Source organism: Heteronotia binoei, chromosome 3 (assembly GCF_032191835.1).
Source record: "Heteronotia binoei isolate CCM8104 ecotype False Entrance Well chromosome 3, APGP_CSIRO_Hbin_v1, whole genome shotgun sequence".
Lineage (NCBI taxonomy): Eukaryota > Metazoa > Chordata > Lepidosauria > Squamata > Gekkonidae > Heteronotia > Heteronotia binoei.
Window position 1 is genome coordinate 139,570,235 of NC_083225.1, and position 15,833 is coordinate 139,586,067.

At 45.6% G+C, this 15,833-nt stretch overlaps 1 protein-coding gene and 1 pseudogene across 2 annotated transcripts in view; one reads left to right on the plus strand and one right to left on the minus strand.

The window, feature by feature from the left end:
• Positions 1 to 15,833, minus strand: part of PHLDB2 (pleckstrin homology like domain family B member 2) — a 123,651-nt gene that overhangs the window by 11,430 nt on the left and 96,388 nt on the right. The window contains exons 17-20 of one of the 2 annotated variants that reach the window (XM_060234526.1): positions 3,782 to 3,817; positions 2,017 to 2,224; positions 1,156 to 1,246; positions 12 to 158 (exon numbers count right to left, since the gene is read on the minus strand). In XM_060234526.1, coding sequence (XP_060090509.1) covers positions 12 to 158; positions 1,156 to 1,246; positions 2,017 to 2,224; positions 3,782 to 3,817 — 482 coding nt within the window. The remainder of the gene's footprint in view (positions 1 to 11; positions 159 to 1,155; positions 1,247 to 2,016; positions 2,225 to 3,781; positions 3,818 to 15,833) is intronic. The other variant, XM_060234527.1, reaches the window with a different exon arrangement.
• LOC132568865 (eukaryotic translation initiation factor 1b-like) lies at positions 2,534 to 3,050 on the plus strand (annotated as a pseudogene).

Consider the following 15,833-nt stretch of genomic DNA (forward strand, 5'->3'; position numbering starts at 1 on the left):
AAATTACTTACTTGTGACCTTTGCTTCTCACGTATTTTTACTTCTTTTTCAATTAGTTTTTGTCGCTGGCTAGTTTCTTCTTGCAACCTTTTCTCTAGTTGCTCTCTGCGACGCTTTTCTTCTTCTAATGCTCTTTTCTTAGCTTCCATTTCTCGTTCCTAAAAGCCATATCATACACTGAATCATAAACTGAACTTTATGCTAACTTTAAAATACCAATTCATTTCAAAAACAGTGCCTTAGAAACCCACTCATCAATCTGGCAGCCGGATCTTAAAAATCTGCACTGTCTGATGTCTCTGTATGTTGCTTAAGGCCAATGTGATGCTCTGTTTTTTTATTAATGTTCTACTGCTGCATCTCTAGAAAAATGCCAACAGAGCTTAGAAATAATGTGATGGTACAACAGTCCTTAAAACGTATATGTTACTGCTGCTGTTCTATGTGTGCCATGGATATCGTTAAAAGGCATTAGAAATACTGGGAACTGGTATTGGAAGCATGAACGATGAGGCTTTTGCATGGACTGAAATCTGGAGAAAAAATGGTGCCAGAACAGTAGAAAATGAGGGTAGCATTGCCATCACTTTCAGTTATACTCTAGCAATTTCCCCAAACTCTATGGTAAGCTATCGAGTTTGGGAGGATTACTAGGGTGTTGTAGCAACACATGATGTCATTTCCAGTTTTGTGATTGGAAGTGACATCACAACATTGTATGATGCTGGGCCCTAGTCTCAAAAGCTTTATGTAGCAAAAAAAAATTAAGCAGCCATGTTGGTACTTAGCAAAATTGCAAACCAAAAGTTATGTAACAGCTTCAATGTACAGAGTGGTAAAGCTGCAGTACTGCAGTCCAAACTCTCTAGTCATGACCTGAGTTTGATCCCAGCGGAAGCTGGGAGCAGATAGCTAGCTCAGGGTTGACTCAGCCTTCCATCTTTCTGAGGTTGGTAAAATGAGTACCCAGCTTGCTGGGAGGAAAGTGTAGATGACTGGGGTAGGAAATGGCAACCCACCCCGTAAAAAAGTCTGCTATGAAAACGTCATAATGCGACATCACCCCAGAGTTGAAAACAGCTGGTGTTTGCACAGGGGACTACCTTTTTTAAATACTTTTTTTGGAAAATATTTCCTATTAATTTTTAAAGTTACCCTTGATTCAAGCAATCGTGTTTTTTCAGCGTGAGCTTGTTTCAAAAGTCTTTCCATCTCTTCTATTCTTGCAACATTTGAAGTACTGGCACTGTAAGAAAAATATTTCTTTGAGCAAGCAGTTCAACAGAAAATACAATCTTTACAGCCTTTTAAAACTGATAATTTAGGATGTAAGAGAAGGATATGTGTGAGTCCCTTGTTCACAGGGGATAAATGGCCCTACCACCATCCCACCTTGGCCCTACTACCCAAAGAAGAGAGAGAGTGCCTGCCCAGCCGTTTCAAGTAGGAGGATCCTAACCAAGATAGGAAGACAGGCAGGTGGAGACTGAATTAGGTGATGGTGGACTGAGAGGGTGTGTTCCTTGATGCAGTGAGCACTCCTTCCTTGCACCCAGCTTGTACCCTCATCTCTTTTTGGGCTGCAGTGGCACTGGCAGGGGAAGGCTGACCACAGTGGGGGATCCTCATCAGCACACTGGGACTGTTCCTGGTGACCTTAATGGCCAATCCTGAATGTTTAGGTAACTGAAAACCCAACAAAGACAGCAAAACTGTTTCTGTATAGTTTACTGAAACAATATATGATGCACATATGTACATGTGCTCTACAAAGAATTGCTGTTTAACATAATCAGTACTTTATTAAATGTGCATGGCGGTGCAATCCTAAACAGACTGCAACTCTGCTTAGAAAGGCACTGAAAATATGATTTTATTTTTAAAAAAATGAAGCTAATTTACTAAAAGTTAATAAAATGTAATAATATTGTACATAAAATATTTTTAAAGCAGCAGTATTGGCATCTTGTATTTCTAACTATATTTACTGCAGTCGTAAGTATTGCCACAATTTACCTGGAAATGTTATCTGGGGAGCAGGCAGATATACTGGTTTCCATGCTGTCAGAACTGTCTAAGCTTAGAGTATCAAAGGCATGGTCTTTGTAACTATGATCAGGATAATGGAATGTGTTCAGATACACATTAGATTCTGAGGCAGTTCTGTTGTAGAACGCAGAAGATTTCTGGCTTTCGTTTTCACATATAAGCTGGTGGTTGTATCCTAGAAACAGAAACAGGAAACTGATGTTGGTTTGCCTTTGTTTTGTATTTAAGTCTGGAATGAAAATGCAGAAGCATTTTGAAGATTGTTCCATTCTGAATCATATGGGTCTGAAATAGTGTAACCATTTCCTAGTAACAATTGTTCTTGGGATACTGACAGCTGATTGGAATTTCAAGTGTCTTCACAACCTTTTGATTTGTATTCTCACATTATTTAAGTGGCTCATTGTCTGCCTTGATCCCCTTCTGTAAAATGGGATTTTACATGAAATATACTAATTGCTGGCTTTAATTCATGAATCCAACCATGGGAGTTATGCAGGTCAATTATCTTTATTGGGAACTGATAAGGATAGGTATAGTTCTGCCTCATTTCCCCATCCCTAACATTTCCCCATCTGCTGTCAAGGCCATGCAGGTTTGGTACATTTCTCTTTTCTTCTTTCACTGCTGAACCTGAGAGAGAACTGGGCAAACACAACGAGCAGCACCCAGCCACAGAATCTCATCTCTATGATCCAGAACCTCCAATTCTTTGCTGATGCAACTAAGGGTGCCAATTTAGTCCTAGCTGGACTTGAGTACTTCTATAAAAGTGTCAAGCAACAAAACAGGAAAAAAACACTAACTACAGTACAGTTTATTAGGAAAAATAAGGAATTTGTGAAATCATTGAAAAAGATTTTTTAAATGGTACTGTAATTGAGTGTCCTGGATATGGGCAAGTGATCAAGCTGCAAGGTGGCTAGAGGAAGAACATTTGCCAATTCCTCACGCAGGCTGGCATTATTAAGGAAAAGCAGCTGAAGGCTCTTGGCTTTTAAAATGTGTTTGCTCACATAAAGAACTTTGCAGGTTTTGTTCTTACCACCGTGCAAAGTATTTTTTTTTTAATTTGCTTTTGCATGTTAACAAAAGACATATGGAATACAAACTAGAAACACATAGGAAAACAACAGTAAGATTGTTGTGAATGATTCTGGAGAATTTTAACACATTTCCAGTTGTTTTCCTGCTGATAGTTCATGATATTGCTTTTCACTTGATTAAGTGTTGTATTAAAACTATATTTGTTGCAGCTTAAATAAAATACCTCTTACATTTTTTAAAAAAAGAGAACTCACCTTTTAGCTGGCCATGCCAGCTTACCTTCAGGAAGTTTATGGTTATTACAGAAGTTTTGGGCTATAATAAGCTCACTGTGCCCTGCATTTTTTCATACCCACAGCAGATTTGTTGGGGGAGGGGAGTGAGTATGCTCAAATTCCTTATACACTTTGCCCCACCTATCCTTCAGATTTTGGTAGCTTGCACTGTATGCTCCTAATATGAGAAACTTCCATACACTGAATATGCCTCCTCCTCTACTGACCAGATTTGCCTTAAGTATAGTAAAGTGAAGAACAGCATTCTAAAAATTATGATTAAAACTCTCATTTTATTAATCTAGTATCTTGTTCACATAATTTGATACAAAGCATTTCAATATGACAAATACAGACCCCTAAGATGGAAGTTTTATGGAAAATATCAAATTGAAAGGGATGAAAGTTACCTTTGATACTTGCACTTTTGGAATGACTAATAGCTCCTTTTTAAAAGGATTTGTTTTTGTAAGAGAAAAGAAAAAAACAGATTACTGTAAATTCAGCCTTTTGCATATGTGAAGTACAAATGCAAGAGGAAAGCACTTTTATGTATACTAGATTTTAGTTGTTATTCAGTTCTTCCTCTGCATGCAATCAGAATTAATTTACCATAGGACGACTTTGGAAATTTTCAAAAAACAAGCAGTAAAAAAGCAGCAGACCAGCATATACAATATTTATGAATAAACGGGGGGTGGAGGGGAAATCAGTCAAACTATTCAGGGCAGAAAACAAATTTAACCGGTGACGTGCTATGTTTTGCATGTTACTGATTCTCACCAGCAAAATATAGAACTTCCCTGCTCTTGTCCTCTTATGTACAAATAGGTATGCATCTCACTTCATTCTCATGCTGCATATAGAACACACAGTGGTGTTCACATTATTAATTATACTCCAGGTTGCATGGAAAAGGAAAACTGAGACAACAGCAAGAACAGCAAAGCCAAGTCTTTAGAGAAAGAGAATACCTGACTTTGCTGCTCTATAGTGTGTAAAGCCCCACCCCCTAGAGGGGGAAGGATCTTTAAATATCACCATGCCTATGACTGTTTTTGAGGTTCTTGAGGTTTATTTTCAAGGCTTTGAGCTGGATCTAGTCCAGAGGACATGATCCCTGTCTGCTTCTCTAGGCTAGCATTAAGCATATTTAAGAGATCTCCTGGAAGAGATTTTAAAATGAGTGAGAAAAATGCACACTGAGTTGTCTAGGTTAAAGAAGACTTGTGGATACAGAGCTTGAGCTGCGTGAGAAATTGGGTGTGGCTTCTTTTATTATAAGAGCCCCGTGGCGCAGAGTGTTAAAGCTGCAGTACTGCAGTCCTAACCTCTGCTCACGACCTGAGTTTGATCCCTGGTGGAAGCTGGGGTTTCAGGTAGCTGGCTCTAGGTTAACTCAGCCTTCCATCCTTCCGAGGTCGGTAAAATGAGTACCCAGCTTGCTGGGGGGAAAGTGTAGATGACTGGGGAAGGCAATGGCAAACCACCCCGTAAAAAGTCTGCCAGGAAAACGTGACAGCAATGTCACCCCAGAGTCGGAAATGACTGGTGCTTGCACAGGGGATCTTTCCTTTCCTCTTTTATTGTGGGAGACAATTCATTTTAGGAGGATCTGGAAGGAAAATAAATGAGTGGAGATGTGGGCCAGTGACATGCCTTTGAATGCTTACAAGTGCTCTTCTCTGTGAATTAGGCAGAAAGGGTTGCATCAGTGCTTTGCTTTCATGCCCCTTTCTTAAACGTCCAGGGAAATGCTGACTGCCACTTTAGGGCCAGTCAGCAATTTCTCTCCATGCCAGTTTGGCAAGGGATTCTGGAGGTTTTTGCCATCTTCTAGGCATGAGACAAGGGTCACTGGGAATGTATGTGTGTGGAAGGGAGGTATTTGTGAAGTTCCTGCATTGTGAAGGAGGTTGGACTAGATGACCCTGGAGGTCCCTTCCAACTCTATGGGCGTTTTCGCACTCACCTTCAAGTGGCGCGACCACCCTCTTCACGCCGGAGGATCTGCAGGGATTTCACATAAGAAGCGCCGGAGCAGCCAAAAGAGCCGGAAAGTTCCGTTGCGAAACCCGCTCAAACGGAAACCGCCAAGAAGCAGGAAAACGTTTGAGCGGCTTTTGCGACAGAAGTCGCCGGCTCTTTTGGCTGCTCCGGCGCTTCTTATGCGAAATCCCTGCAGATCCTCCGGCGTGAAGAGGGTGGTCGCGCCACTTGAAGGTGAGTGCGAAAACGCCCTATGATTCTTATCATTTGTCACAAGCGCCTGAATGCTGAAAATTTCTGGACAGCATTATTCCATTTAAGATTCATGGTTTACTGGTGTAAACATATGTTCCATGAAAGTAATTAATTCATTTAAAAAGTCATCTAAGGTAAACCTATGATGTGTCCTTCTATGTGTCTATTATATATAGTCTGAAGAAGTCAAATATACAGACATTGTTTTGTAGGGCAGCTGTAATTTATTTTCCTTTTTATTTCTGCATACATTGGAAGGGCAGGAAGGATGCAATTTAAAGCATTGTCAAGAGTCACTCCATCTTTGTTCCTCTTGCCACGTGTATCCAAATGGCTAACAGTTATACAATGCTAACACTTGTGCTTGCTATGCTGGCTGACTGCTTTGAAGCATCCTCGCTGCTCATCTAGAGGGAGAGTGGCATGTCTGGAAACGCGCATGTTACTATGCAACCAAGGTCAAGGGAGCCGGTGGAGATGTAGCCGAGGGGGTAGATAACAGGCACCTGGGGTGATGATAGAGTAGGAGGGAACCCGCACAAAATCCCGCTGCAGCTTGGCGTGCTTGACTTGAATTGTAACAGTCAAGGCAAGGGGTTATAAGAGCAGGGAACTGGCTGGAGAGCCAGTTCCGACAATGCTTGTACCTGCCTATGATCCTGGAATAAAGATCTTGAACTTTACTTGTCTGTTCCTTGCCTCTGGGTCTGACATTTTGTCGGAATTCTACCTATCCCTGAGCGGCCTGAACCCAGACTAACGATGGCTGGCGAACAGGACCAAGCTACGGGGACAACTATAATCACTACGACCGAGGAAGAGGAACCAAAGCCTGAAGGGCCGAGGGTGACTCCCATCACAGTGATGGTTCAGAGGAGAGAGTGGGGTTCCATGGATTTCCAGGAGATCTAAGAGAGGACCATCAGAACCGCACCCGACTCTTGGGGCTACAGAGGTCCTACCACCCGTGGGGGTTCCAGGGTGACGAAAGTGGAGGGGACTACCCCCATGCAAGTGGCACGGGGAATGGTGCTAATGAGTGGGTGCAAAAAGCCCTCGCCAGCCAGAGCAGCCAACTACGTGAGGAGATGCAGGCCATGCAAGCTTTCTTAATCCAGGAGATGCGCAACCTCGCCCAGCAGCTAGACAGTGGCAGAGCGGGTTGCGGCCATGCCCCCCAACAAGTTCCACGGGAGGGCAACCAACCAGGGGCCCCTGTGGGAGGAGAGCCACCCTCAGGAGGCGAGCTGGCCCCCCAGCCCCAACCCAGGTCGGAGGAACCTGCCTCGGTGCCAGGCGGGCCTTGGGTCAGCGAGGCGAAGTTCAACAGGGACCCTGCCAACCTTGCCTACATAGTGTCGGTACGGGGCCACCTCAGCATGTGGGCATGCAACTTTCCGACGGAGCAGTCACAGGTGGTATGCATTGGGAGCTACCTCTGCGGGGCGGCTGCCCAGTGGTAAGTCACCCTGTTCGAAAGTCAGTTCCCGGCCCTAAATTCGGTCACGGACCTCCTGAGGGCTCTACACCACAACTTCAAGGACCCCCTGCGAGAGACCAACGCCATATCAGCCCTACAAGATCTGAAATAGGGCGCAGGGTTGGTGCGTGACTATCTCAACGAATTCAGGGCGCTGAATTCAGAGGTCCACCAATGGGATGAAGGGGCCAGGATCGAACAATTCAAAAGAGGCCTGAATTCCAACATTTATGGCAAGGCCCTAAAGGTGGGGGAACCGTGGGACCTAATCAGTTAGATCCAATTAGCCCTGAGATGGAGGATCGCAACAAGATGATCACCCTCCACAAGAGACAACAAAGTGGGCCCCCCAAAGAGGGCTGGGAGAAACCCCCAAGATCGAGCCTCCCCAAAAGGGCCCTCGAATCACTCTCCCGAGAGAAGCGAGATTGCAGAACCAAGGCCAAGTTGTGCTTCAAGAGCCGGGGGGGGGGGGAGAACCACATCACCAGCGAGTGTCCAAGCAGGCTGAGAGAACTGCGAACCTCCATGCCAATCAACCCAGAAGCGAAGAAGAAAGCCGGGGGGTCGGGGACCCCGATTGCCAAAGCCAAGTCTGCGGTAATACAGTTCTGAGAACCAATTCCAGAAGAGTCCGACAGGGAGGATGGAGAGGCCCAGCTGATGGGAAACGACAACAACCTGCTGTGAGAAGCGCACAACAGCAGGTCCAAGCCACGGCTCTGCTGCTAAGGGTAAGATTGTCCAGAACTTTGTATTACGTGCTCATAACTCTAGTGAACCCAATCACAAAATGGTTTTCATGCATCAGGGCCCTACTAGACTCGGGGTGCTCGAAAGACTTACTATCGCCCAGTTTAGTGGAGGCGTTAGGACTGAGAACTGTGCCCCTTAAGGAATCTTATATATTTGAGCAGATGGATGGGAGTTTGATAAAGGGGGAACCATGTAGCACGGGGACAGAACTATGCACCCTAGGGGTGGGAGAACACTGGAAGCCCCGCACCTTCATCATAGCCCCAACAGCCAAGTTCCAAGTCGTCCTCAGCTTAGAGTGGCTGGCCGATCATGACCCGCTCGTCCAATGGAGCGGAAGCGCCATATACTTCCTAGACCCGGTGTGTAAAAGTCACTGCTGGGACAAAAAGTGGGGGCCGCATCCCCCCCTCAACTGGAAAAGTTATGCGTTACCAAAGTCGAGGCACCCACCCTACCCCCCGAATACCAAGGTTTCGATGCCCAAGAGGTGGACGAGCTACCCCCTCACCAAGAAATGGACTGCGCATTTGAACTGCACCACTGCCCAAAGCCAAACTGTACTCAATGAACCGAGGGGAGCGGGAGGAACTACAAAAGTTTCTGGAGCTGAATCTACGCAGGGGTTTTATACAACCTGCCAAGTCCCCCCATGCCGCCCCGTAATCTTCAGAAAGAAAAAGGATGACAGTTTACAACTATGTACTGACTTTCACAGGTTGAGTGCTATTTCTATGAGTAACGCGTACCCTCTCTTGGTCATTCGGGACCTCTTGGGGGAGGTGTCTCAAGGGAAAATCTTTACCAAGCTCGATCTTTGGGATGCGTACTTCCGAGTGCGCATCGGGGGGGACAAGTGGAAAACCACATTTAACACCCCGCTTGAACAATATGAATACTTGGTCATGCTATTTGGCATCAAGGGGGCTCTGGGAGTGTTCATGAACTTAATCAATGAAGTCTTGAACAAGTACCTTTATAAGGGCGCGGTTTGCTACCTGGATGATGTTTTAATATACTCCCAGGACCTCCCCTCACACGTCCGGTTGGTGAGGGAAGTACTCCAGACTTTATATGAGCACAAACTGTTTGCCAAACTATCCAAGTACGAATTCCATAAAATGGAACTCGATTTCCTGGGGTATCACATATCCACGGGGGGGTTGGGGATGGACCCGAACAAGGTACAAGCAGTGATTGACTGGGAACCTCCCCGCACCCACAAGCAGCTCCAGAGTTTCCTGGGGTTTGCCAATTTTTACAGGGGGTTCATCAATAACTTTGCTGAGGTTACCCTACTCCTCACTGAACTGTTAAAAACAAAAGGGAAGAGGCCGCAAGCCTTAAAAGGTATTCTGGCCTCCAGTGGACAGGGGAGTGTCAAAAAGCATTTGATGAACTGAAGGCACGGTTTACATTTGAGCCCTGCCTAATACACCCTGACAAAAACAAAAGATTCCTGGTCCAATGTGACACAAGCGACATCGCTCGCGCAGCCATATTGCTCCAGGAAGGGCCGGATGGCCAACTGCACCCCTGCGCGTTCTTGTCCCAGAAATTTAGCCCAGGTGAATGCAACTGGTCTGTTTGGGACAAAGAAGCTTCCACCATTAAACTCACTCTAGAAAAATGGAGACACTACTTAGAGGAGGCAAAGGAACCTTTTCAGCTGTGGACAGACCACAAAAACTTGGCCCCTCTTATTGCCACAAAGTGAGGTGGGCGGGCTTGTTCTGACGATTTAGTTTAAGTTGGGCTACATCCCAGGGAAACTGAACTTCCTAGCCGATGCGCTGTCCCACCTCCCTCAATATGACAGCAAAAGAGAGGAAGTTATAGATTCACTATTCACGCCCTCCCAAGTAAGCGTTGTAGTGACCACGTGTGTGCAGAGCTGGAAGGGAGCCGAGCCCCTAGAGGGATTTCTAGTGGAACTGAAACAAGCTCCTGTGGCTAACACCCGGGGGGGAACTCCAATTGGAAAGATCTGAAGATGGGCTTTGGCAGATGGGGGAGAAACTCTACGTACCCCCTCCCTTATGCAAACAAGTGATTTGGGACAAAGTGATATGCAAACAAGTGATCTGCGCAGGCCTGAAGGGCATATCCACATCCACAACCCACAACACACCAAGTCCTGCAGCGATGGGCAAGGGGCGAAACGGCAGGTGGAAGATGCCACTGGAAGCCGCAGTCCCGAACCTGCGTGTAGGCGGTTCAGGGTATTGGTCGCCTGATGCTGACCCGGAGACGAAAGCATCTTTCGGCAGCACCCTGAACGACCAAGCAGCCTTATCTAGGGACAGCACTGCTTGCTCCACACGGAGAGGGGCCTAGAAAAGGTGGCCTAAACAAAGCTCGTCTCCCCCACCCCAGTTGGCTAGCCGCGGTCAACGGGCATCCTTACTTGCGGTCGAAAAATAACAACAAAGAAAAGGCATGCACCTGCCTCACAAAGTGTGCAAAGACTTAAGCTTGCGTGTTGGAACATCAGAACCATGCTTGACACAGTAGACAGTGGTCGCCCTGAACGACGCTCTGCTCTAGTTGCCCACAAACTTCTCAGGTTGAATATTGACATAGCAGCTCTCAGTGAGGTCCGTTTCCCTGAGGAAGGTAGTCTTCAAGAACACGGTGCTGGCTATACCCTCTACTGGTCGGGTAAGTCAAAGGCTGAGAGCCGCCTTTCTGGCGTTGGCTTCATGGTCAGGAACTCCATTGCCTCCAAACTCGAAAACCTGCCAACAGGTCACTCAGATCGCATCATGTCCATGCGCCTCCCACTTCAAAACAAGCAGCATGCAACACTCTTCAGTGTGTATGCCCCAACCCTTCAAGCAGATCCTGCAGAAAAGAACAAGTTCTATGCTGATCTACACAACCTCGTACGGAAGACCCCTACAGAGGACTTCAATGCCAGAGTAGGTAAAGACTTGGAAGCCTGGAAAGGAGTACTTGGCAAACACAGCATTGGCAACTGCAATGATAACGGGCGCCTCCTGCTAGAATTCTGCACGGAGCACCAGCTCACCATCACCAACACTATCTTTCAGCAGAACAGCAGCTTGAAGACAACCTGGATGCACCCACGGTCCAAGCACTGGCACCTTATCGACTACATTCTGGTGCGCCAGAGAGACCTTCGAGATATCTTACACACCCGAGTAATGCCCAGTGCGGAATGTCATACGGATCATCGTCTTGTACGCTGCAATCTCCGTCTTCGCTTTAAACCCACACCCAGGAGAGGAGGTATCCCTCGGAGGAAGCTTCAGGTTGGTAGCCTTCAGTCAGCCGAAGTTAAAGCTGCCTTCCAGGTAAAACTCCAGTCAAGAATTGAGGACCCCAGTTGTCCCACAGACCCTTCTCCAGAAGCACTCTGGGAACACCTAAAAACTACCATCCTGTTGATCTCTGAAGAAGTCCTCGGGTTCTCCACAAGGAAAAACAAGGACTGGTTTGATGAGAACAATCAAGAGATCCAAGAATTACTAGCGAAAAAGAGATCTGCCTACCAAGCACATCTTGCTCAGCCCTCCTGTCCCGGGAAAAAAGCAATCTTTCGCGCTGTATGTAGCAACCTCCAGCGCAAGCTTCGAGACATTCAGAACGAGTGGTGGACCAAGCTTGCAGAGAGAACCCAGCTGTGTGCAGACACTGGTGATTTAAGAGGGTTCTATGAAGCCCTGAAGGCAGTATATGGCCCATCATATCAGGCTCAGAGTCCCTTGCGTAGTGCAGACGGCCAAGTGCTCCTCACAGACAAGGCATCCATACTGAACCGGTGGTCGGAGTATTTTCAGGCTCTCTTCAGTGCCAACCGCGTAGTTCAAGATTCAGTGTCAGTAGTGCGTGGGAGTTCTGCAGTATGAGTATGCTGATAAGTGCAGCCTCTAGTAAAAGTCTACAAAGACTCAACTTCAGTAAGCCGGTTGAAACAGTTGTATTGGGGTTACAGCAAAAGAGTAGTTAAAGGCAGTCCAAGATAGTCAAAGCACAGTTAGTTCAGTTCATCCAGGTCAGAAGTACACAGTCACAAATCCAGAGAATAGTCTACACATACCAGGGTCATTACCATCATCAGTCAAACGGACAGAGTAACAGTCTCTGATAACAATAGCTCTCCACTTCTCCAACACGTCCTTCCTCCTCATCAACCCAACAAAGACTAAGAGTTAGGTTCCTTGTTCTTATGGTGCAGCTGGCCAATCATGTTACACCCCACTTAACTAGCTTCACATGCCTCTCATTAGCTAGTATAGTTGGAGTTACATACTGTTGCATCAGCAGTTTTCATCTTAAAGTGCCTGATGCTAACATCCTCCCCTTGTGTAACGACATGGACTATACATTTTTGTCACCATAAAACATTTCATTTTTAACATTCATACAGCATGACTTTACTGCTTCATTTTCTAAGACCCAAAGATATACAACTTTCCTTGTGCTTTACATGGGTTTGAATCTTGGTAAACAAGTCTGTGATATTAGCATTAGTTTCACAGTACTCCAGCACTATCAGTTTGTCCTCTAAACATTGCTTAACATTATGAAAGCGTACATCTGTATGTTTAGATCTACTCTTGACTCCATGAGAGGTTGCTAACTGGATAGCTGCCTGATTGTCTTTCCTCACAATGATGGGATTCATATGACATATACCAAAATCTAACAACAGTTGCTTGAACCATATGATTTCAGTACACACTGCGCTTAATGCTGCGTATTCTGCCTCGCAGGTGGACAGAGACACGTGTTTCTGCTTTAGTGATCTCCACCCAATTAGGGTGCCACCCAGAAAGATAGCCATTCCTGTTGTAGATTGCCTAGTTTTAGGATCATTTGCAAAACTAGCATCTGCATAGGCGTACATAGTAAGTTCACCAGTAGGTGTTATGAATAAACTTAAGTCTATGGTTTGCTTTAGGTATCTTAATATATGCTTGGCTGCTAGCCAGTGCTTTTGCCTAGGATCTTTAACCGCTCTAGCCAAAACATTAGTGGCCATGGCTATGTCCGGCCTGGACCAATTTGCGAGATATGACAGACTTCCAATCAGGGATTGGTATATTCCTTGATCGAACAGTGGACTCTGTTCACAGTCAGATTCATTACATGGTAGCATAGGATTTTGTACCCCTTTGCATTGTTCCATCTTGAACTGTTTTAGCAAATGGGATATTTTTGCCCTCTGTGATACTCTGTATCCATCATTTACTTTTGCAATTTCCAATCCAACATATTGCTTGATCTCTCCTAGATCTCTTACAGTAAATTTAGATTTTAGAGCATCAATAGTATCACTCATTACTTTGGCAGATTTACATATTAGTGCCAGATCATCAACAAACACTAATATGATAGAACGTTGCTCCCCTGTTCCCTTCGTGAACACACAGGGATCTGCAACGCCTTGCTTATAACCCAACATTTTAAGGTTATCTACCAAATGCTGGTTCCATTCGAATCCAGACTGCTTTAATCCATACAAGGATTTCTTAAGCAACCAACAAGTATTAGCATTATCATCATCTGAGACACCTGGTGGTTTTTGCATATATATACAGTGCCTCAGTGGTGCATGTAAGTAGGCTGTTTTCACATCAAGATGCCTGACTAAACATTTCTGTTTGGCTGCAATAGTAAGAGCGCAATACAGTGATGTAGCCTTTAGAGTAGGGGCAAAGGTTTCGTCATAGTCTTGCCCCCCCTGTAAAAAACCTTGGGCTACAAGTCTGGCCTTGTACTGAGTAGTACCATCTATGCCAGACTTCAGCTTAAACACCCATTTACACCCAATGAGTCTCTGACCGATAGGTAGAGTCGTTTCTTCATAGACGTGCTGGCTTTGCAGGGACTCTAGCTCAGACTTCATTGCAGCGCGCCATCCAGCCTGCTCATCTGTTGATAGATGCTGTATACTCTCATAACTCGAGGGTTCAGCAATCACAGCGCATGTCTGTCCTGGGCTGTAGCGATCTGGTGGCCTCGTTTCTCGAGTGGACCTCTGAAGAATTGGTTCTACAGCTTCATCAGACACTGTCTGTTGTGTTGCCATCTCAGGCTGCAGAGAAACACCAGCTCCTGGGAATGTAGGAGTTAACGGTTCTTCCTTGATGCCTCCGTTGCTGAGCGACGGGCTCCTCCTCCCCCTCCGAGGAACGGGTAGCGGCTCTTGTTTCACTACTGTCGGAATGATCAGAGTTGAGGAAGTTTGTTGCCAGCCAACAGATTTTTCAAGAAAGCTAGCCGATGCGCTAGTCGTTATCTTTTTCTCTCCAGCATGGCAAAACCTGAAAGCTCGATGATTGTTAGAATAGCCAACAAACAACAATTTTTTAGCTTTGTTTTTCCCTTTCCTCCTGAGCTCCTTTGGGATGTGGACGTACGCTGGAATCCCAAATATCCTGACATGCTCTAAGGAAGGTTTCTTGCCGTACCATGCCTCTGCAGGAATCATACCTGTAGCTGACGACCAAGACAAATTTAATACATGAGAAGCACACATTATGCTCTCCCCCCAGTAACACATAGGTAAATTGCTGTCTTGTAGCATGCTCATACACATATTGGTTAGCGTTTGATTTCTGCGTTCGCAAAAAGCGTTATGCTGGGGGCGGTAAGGAGCTGTACATTTTCTTTCAATGCCGTGCCTCCTGCACAAAGCAATCATTCTCTCGTTGCAGAATTCAGTACCATTGTCACTCAGAATGGTTTTAGGGTATTTCCCTGTCTTGCGGTGCACAAAGCGAAGCCAATTATGAAATGCCTGGAATGTTTCTGACTTAGACCTAAGAAGGAAGCAGAAACCATACCTGGAAAAATGGTCTTCGATACAAAATGCATATTTTGCCCCGCCCAGACTCCTCGTTGGGAACGGGCCTATCAGGTCGAGGAACACTAAATCAAGTATGTCATCGGTCTGAAACTTGCTTGGAGATATCGTGGCTATTGCTTTGGACTTAACAGCCTTGCATACCTCACAGTCAATGTAACACCCACATGGCTTGGGAGTAATTCCGGCCGCTTGAAGCGTCTTCTTCACTGCCTGGAAATTAAGGTGCCCCAGCCTGCGGTGCCAGAGATGTATGCAATTATCATGCAGTGGTTCATTAGTACTCACATGCTGTACCGTTCGCTCCTTCTCCAGAAAATAGAGGTCGCCTTTCCTTTTTGCTTTAGCAGTAATTCCTTCTGTACATATATTGCAGTCAGTAGCTGTAAAACAAACTTTATAATTTTGTTCAGTCAAAGTCGAAACTGATAACAAATTATAATTCAGACTTGGAACATTGAGCATAAGGAACTTTCTCCCCAGGCTCGGGATGTTGATAAGACCATTCCCAGCTACATTGGCAGACAGCCCGTTTGCGAGCTTCACGCTCTGACCTTGCGTAGGAGTAAAAGTCTCAAAGAGCCTCCTGTCCTTGGCAATGTGCTCCATAGCACCACTGTCAATCATAAATTGCTGGCTACTGCAGGAGGAATCATTAATGATTACATTGCACCCACCTCCTTTGGTAACAGCTGGAGAATGTTTCTTCTTGTACAAACAACACTGACGCTGTAGGTGCTTGTGACTTCCACACAAGTAACACTTGCGCACAGCACTTGTTTTTGCTACTACTGCCTTGCACTCTGCCCCTTTAAAGACCTCCCGGGCAGGCACATTCATTGTTGAATGGGCTGGAGCCTCATGGAATCGAGCTGCATCCTTCCTTCTCATAGCCTCATTCAACAGGCGTTGGGTAACGCTGGACACGGTGATTTCAGCTTGTGGAACAATATCAAGGTTGGCCACAAATTGATCATACGTACTGTCCAGGGAACATAGGATTATGTAGGCTTGCTGCAGGGGAGTAAAAATTACCTTTTTGTCCTGCAGCTGGTGTAACATACGAGTCATGTGCTCGAGATGAGTCATCATATCACCACCTGCCTCCAGACGTGTGGATAAGAGCTTTTTCATTAAGAATATGTGA